The sequence below is a fragment of the Oncorhynchus masou genome, chromosome 23 (assembly GCF_036934945.1).
Source record: "Oncorhynchus masou masou isolate Uvic2021 chromosome 23, UVic_Omas_1.1, whole genome shotgun sequence".
In the NCBI taxonomy this organism is placed as follows: domain Eukaryota; kingdom Metazoa; phylum Chordata; class Actinopteri; order Salmoniformes; family Salmonidae; genus Oncorhynchus; species Oncorhynchus masou.
In genome coordinates, this window is record NC_088234.1 from 52,888,776 (window position 1) to 52,894,701 (window position 5,926).

The following is a 5,926-nucleotide window of genomic DNA, read 5'->3' on the forward strand; positions in this document are numbered from 1 at the left end:
CTCCAGCCAAAGTGAACTTGGATGCTGCCTTATGCAGGAATCAAATCAAACTTTATTTGTCAACTTTTTTTGTCAAACTTTATTTGTCACCGAATATTTATTTGTGCGCCGAATACAACAAGTGTAGAACTTACCGTGAAATGCTTACATACAAGCCCTTAACCAACAGTGCAGTTCAAGAAGAGTTCAGGAAATATTTACCAAATAAACTACAGTAAAAAACAATTAAAAGTAAGAACATGGCTATATACAATAACATGGCTATATACAGGAAGGCCAGCCCATTGGGTTCGCTTTGAGATCGCTCACCCCCACCTAACATGCACAAATTGAGAAAGAGTGCCTCAGCATAGTCTTCTCCTGCCAGTGCTTCCATCACTACTTATATGTCCGAGAGCTGGTCACCAATGAAACAAACCACAAACCACTCATTGCCATATTCAGTAAACCTCTCCTCAACGCGCTCAAGAGGCTTCAAAGCATCCTCATAACTATGCAAAACTACAGCCTGAAGGTTGTCTACAAGAAAAGGCCAGAGATGTACATCAGCGACACAATGAGCAGGACAACAGCACAATGTACAGGCAGAGGCACTGCCTATCAGCAGCATGCCATCTGTTCACTACAGCAGGAACAACAATATGTTCAACAGAGCAATCAAGCAGACTACTTAAACGTAACAGTCACTGAAGTCCATGGCTCTCACATGTTGGCCATACCTCAAAGAGGAGACACCGTTCACGGTGAGAGAATACTGGATCTTTCGAGATGAGATCAGCGTGCAAAATGGCATCTTGTTCAGAGGTCAGAATGTCATTATTCCCAAATCACTAAGTCCAGAGATGCTTACTCGCATACACTCGAGTCACGTTGGAGGTGACGCATGCTACTGCCAGGCACGTGAAACATTATACTGACCAAAAATGCAAGCAGAAATGAAAGACTTTGTCAGCAGCTGTACCACATGCAGCGAGTACACTCTTAAAACAGCAAAAGGAAACCATGATGTCGCACAAACTGCCCACAAGGGCTTTGCAAATCATCAGCATTGACTTATTCAGCCACAGACAAAAGCACTATCTTCTTATTTTTGAGCAATACACTGACTTTTGAGAAATTGAACGGCTCCCTGACTTGTCTGCAGAGACAGTCATAAAGTGCTTCAAGGCGCAGTTTGCAAGGTAAGGCCAGCCTGACAAGGTCATCACGGACAATGGCTCACTGCACAGTTCAAGCGTTTAGCCTCAGATTGGGAGTTTGACCATGTGACCTCCACACCCAAAGGCAAATGGCAAGGCAGAGTCAGCTGTCAAGATTGCAAAAGACCTGTGAAGGAGGGCCTTGCGTGACAGTGGGGGAATACACCCACCGAAACATGGACAGAAGCCCAGTGCAACGCCTGCTGTCCAGACCTCTGAAGACTACCATCCCCGTAGCTAACAAGCTACTTGAGCCATGCGTCATGGTTGGGGTCACGGACAAACTGTGGCACAGAAAGCAGCTCACTAAGTGCTTCTACGACTGGACAGCTGGAGACTTACCAGAGCTGGAGGTGGGTGAAACAATAAGGATGAAACCACTGCCGGGAAACCACCCAGAACTTTGGAGTCTGGATACATGCCTACAGAGTGTTGCACCACATTCTTACCTGGTGGCTCCCTCTATCGTCGCAATCGGGTGGATCTGCACGTAGCAGAGCAGACAACTAACCTAGAACACGCCATTCATGCACCTAGATGAGTTGGATCTCAGTCCAGGCCTAAAGGCAAGGGGCACAGAATTGAGACATGAGCCAACTGAAGGTGAGGCTTCTAGCCCACCAAGCTCTCCAGCTCGTGGCCCTAATCCTACCCCTGTCAGAGCCCATACTTACGGGTGGGTCAACTGTGTAAGCCACCGGACAGGCTTACTCTGTAAGCAAAAGACTGTGGTAACTTGTCCTCTGTTTATATAAAAATATAAAATGTAAAAATAAAGAGGAAAATTACAACTGAAGTAAATAGAAAATGTAATGCTTTTTCAATTGTTAATAAGAACTTAATGTTGTTCTGTTATGGTTGCACTTTCTATTGAAAAGGATGATGTTACGGAGTCTAGTAGATAGGTAATTGATAGCTGGGCTATTCCCTAGACCCCGTATGTAGGGACATGTACAATGCTTGAACTTAACATTTGTGTCTGTCTTTATTATTTTTACCTAACATATAATACTTTAACATGGACCATTGTCATGCACCTGTCTCAAAACAGGGGCAGAGAAAAAAAAGACATGTCATCCATGCACTTAAATAGCAAATGGAGGTTCATTGTTTAATGCCAGCCAGGTAGGCTATACTCCTGCTGTAAAGAGAAGCAATTTGCTTAATATTAGTAAAGTTGAGAAATGAATATTGTAAGCCTTTAGAAAGCTGATGGAATCCTCCTCTTTTTAATAGAGGCCACCACTCTGTTTTCTCACGCAATTGCATAGACTATAGAAATGCTGCACAACATGAGCTCATGGGCTCTCATGAAGTGTTAGATTAGATTTTCGATGACATTTGCATTGACGTCAGAGTGATTAGAGGGACAATAGAGTGCTGAGTACCAGGCAGTTAGCGTGTTTGGTAAGCTACTAATGACCATCATTAGCATCAGAGCTTGAATAAGACTAATTACCGTGACTAAACGGTCAAGTGGAATTTGACTACCTTCATGACTCATAACTGCTGATGTGATGGTAATATGGTTATCGTAACAGCCCTTGGCAAACACTCATTTGCTTTAGTCTCTATTTGCTAGAAACAAAATTCTGATAGTTGTTTGTAAAATGAGGTAATATCAGCCCATTGGAAGATAATGTGGTATAAAATCAGGATAGAGTCCTAATCAGACACTCATTTGCTCTGTGTTGAAACTCAGAGACCACAAGATGGCTTTCTCTTGTCCAACTATGAGGTAAGTGATATCTCTCTAGCACACTCTCTCTCTCTCTCTCTCATGACTGAAATTAGTCCTTGGTTCAGCATCCAGGTCTTAAATATCTCTCTTAGGTATTGTTCATGAAAAAAATGTATACAATTAAAATGTTGTCTTTTTTAACCAGAATGGCTCAGACCTCCTTGAAAATTAGGCTGCAGGGTTTGGAATGCCACTTCACCTGGAAGCTGGACTACAGCAGATCTAAACTTCAAAGCCTCAGAGAAACTATGATAGATATCAGCAACAGAGAGGGGGTTCAATATTCATGGGAGGGTTATCTGTACAACTTCCTGGCTTACCTACACTATGCTTTGGGCTTCACAGAGGATGCTCTTCATTGCCTGAAGAAGGCTGAAGAGGCCATTCGCCAAAGCAGCCAAGATGGCGTGGAGCTAAGTCTGGTGGTCCACTATGGGAACCTGGCTTGGGTACACTATCACCAAGGGGAGCTAACAGAAAGCCAGACCTATGTGGAGAAGGTGGGGAGACTATTGCGGGACAACCCCTCGCCCTGCCCAGGTGTAGTATGGGGCGAAAGGGCCTGGACTTTGAATAAGTTTGATGTAAGCAAGAGGAAGGCAGCGGTATATTGCTTTCAGATGGCCTTAAAAGAGGACCCTGAGAACAAGGTACTGCGCTGTGGCTATGCCATGGCATTTAATAAATCTGTTGATAGGAAAGACATTACCCCGATGCTGCGATCTGAGATGTTGGAGCACCTACGGATTGCTAAAGAATTGGATCCAGAAGATTTGTACATCACAGTGATGTACCTGCAGAGGCTTGCAGAGAGCGGCCAGGTTGAGGAAGCATGTAAACTTGCAAAGGAAGTGATAGAGAAGCCTTTGGACAGCTTTGGTGGATTTGGAATCTTGCTAGATTTTTTCAAAGATTACATCTCTCATGATTCAAGCATTGACCTGGCAAGAAGGACCCTGGAGAGACACCCTGATTCACGCCAGCTAAAAAGGCATCTTGGGAAGTGTTACAAATGGAAGATTTTCTCTCCGGAAGAGAAAAGGAACCCAATGAGGCATATTTTGATTGAAAATGCAGTCAACCTTTATGAAGAGGTGGTCGCACTCTACCCAAAATCCCTTGCAGTTAAACTGGAACTGACTGCCATGTACAAAGAATCTGGCAGACTTGATAGAGCAGATAAGATATTTGAGGACCTGCTTCTTGAAATAGAAGGAATGGAACCACAGGATTTACAAAAATTCTACAACTGGTATGCCCAGTATTTGTTTTATGCCAAGCAAGATGCTTCCAGGTCAATTGATATCCACAAGAAGGCAGTAGAGATTATGCTACCCACTGGCCAACGTGACAGCAGTGTTCGTGTTTTGTTGTCCATTGTCCATAATGGAGGAGACAGAGCTGAGGAAATTGTTGACTTTCTGGATGGACTTGATAGAGATGGTGCTGTCAGCCAGTTCTAGTCCTTTTTTTACAATAAGGGCTTGAATTAACCAGAACTGCCTGCCGAATAAGTCAACTTTGCATCACCTGTTTATGATTGATTAATGTGGAAAATATATTCACTATACCACTAGGACAAATCTAGGACAAGATTTTATTCAGTAACAATTAAATACTTTAGTATTAAAAATGTCTGAGCTTAATTTGGCTACAGGGATTTATTTGCATGATCAACAATACTAAAACTAGAAAGTAAAAATTCAAGGCTGATTGTAAATCCCATAAATATGTAGGCCTAACATGACAAACATCTGTCTCAAATCCACAGTTTCAATTGTATCTGTAAAGGTTTGCTGCACACTAATGTAGTGTAGACAAACTAATATTTTGTTCTTCAATATTGCATTATAGAGTAGAGAGGCCCTGTTTAGCCTTACAGACTGTCTATCCAGATAGGATCTTAATGCTTTAAAAAAAAAGAAATTGCAGACCTGGCACAATATATTCTGTTTCAGGTAAATGTATTTAATGTCTAATATTGTACTGTCTAATATCTTGCAAGTTCTTGTGAAAATAAAGGTATTCTGTTATATTCTATTAAGAGATAATTCATTAAAGAAATACAGTAACAGCAAACAACAACAAGTCATTTTATAATTATAAACCACTCTCCCAGTAGGTTACTAAAATGTCTTAATGCATAGCTGTGGATATCCAGTTGAAATTGTACGACTATGTACATTGACTATCATCAGCTATGGTCTGAGTTTGATTGGTTATAAGGTCATGGATACGGTACAAGGTCAGGGTCAGGGTACATAGTCAGAGACAGAGAACACCACAATATAGCACAGAATGTTTCAATGGGAAGCAATGGGGGAATGAAGGGTGACAAGTATCAATAGACGTTACAATACATCCATCACCTTCTCTGAAGTTGTTCCAGAAATCACAGTATTATTGCTGTTGTGAAAGATTGGTCAATCTATTGCCAGTACTGTGCAGTATTTCAAAAATCCTTAAAGTACATGACATTATTGAAGTACACATTACACGACACACCCATTGAGCTCCTTGACTTTGTACAGTAGGCTACCCCTTCAGTTTTAGTCAGACAACAGTAATTCCCTTGCAATGGTTTGACAAAAAACATGATTTTATTTGTGTAAGTAGCCACCTACTGTTTTAAGAAAGACAACGCATCACTTCGCCAATGTTTCATGCATCACCAGTTCAGTATCCATAAATTTGCCCATGTCTCTATTTTAGACATTGATTAACTGACATATAGAAGGCTGAAATACAGGCTCAGAGTTTTTCCTGGTCTGGTCAAGTAGTCAGGTAAAACTCTTGGCCTTAAACATTCTCATTCCAAGAATATGTGAACCCTGGGGTCGTTTATTTACATTATGTCCTGTACTCTTAGATAATTTATCTTCTTTCTCTATTTGGTTATCTCTCCCCTAAACTAATGTAACCTAACAGAAACGCCTGAAACTAGATTCCCCCACTATGCTGGTCGTGTCAAAAATAAAATAAAAAT

The 5,926-nt window shown here is 41.5% G+C and overlaps 1 protein-coding gene across 1 annotated transcript; it reads left to right on the plus strand.

The window, feature by feature from the left end:
- Nucleotides 1-1,375: 1,375 nt before the first annotated feature.
- LOC135510123 (interferon-induced protein with tetratricopeptide repeats 1-like) lies at nt 1,376-4,865 on the plus strand. The gene is made up of 3 exons (XM_064930906.1): nt 1,376-1,552; nt 2,902-2,937; nt 3,120-4,865. Exons 1-3 carry the CDS (start codon nt 1,376-1,378, stop codon nt 4,401-4,403), a joined length of 1,497 nt encoding a protein of 498 aa, XP_064786978.1. The 3' UTR covers nt 4,404-4,865.
- The last annotated feature ends 1,061 nt before the right edge of the window (nt 4,866-5,926 follow it).

Coding starts and splice junctions, on each gene's coding strand:
- LOC135510123 (XM_064930906.1), top strand. CDS start 1,376: ATGGACAGAAGCCCAGTGCAACGCCTGCTGTCCAGACCTCTGAAGACT. Junction 1,553..2,901: donor GAGACTTACCAGAGCTGGAG/GTGGGTGAAACA, acceptor GTTGAAACTCAG/AGACCACAAGATGGCTTTCT. Junction 2,938..3,119: donor TTCTCTTGTCCAACTATGAG/GTAAGTGATATC, acceptor ATTAGGCTGCAG/GGTTTGGAATGCCACTTCAC.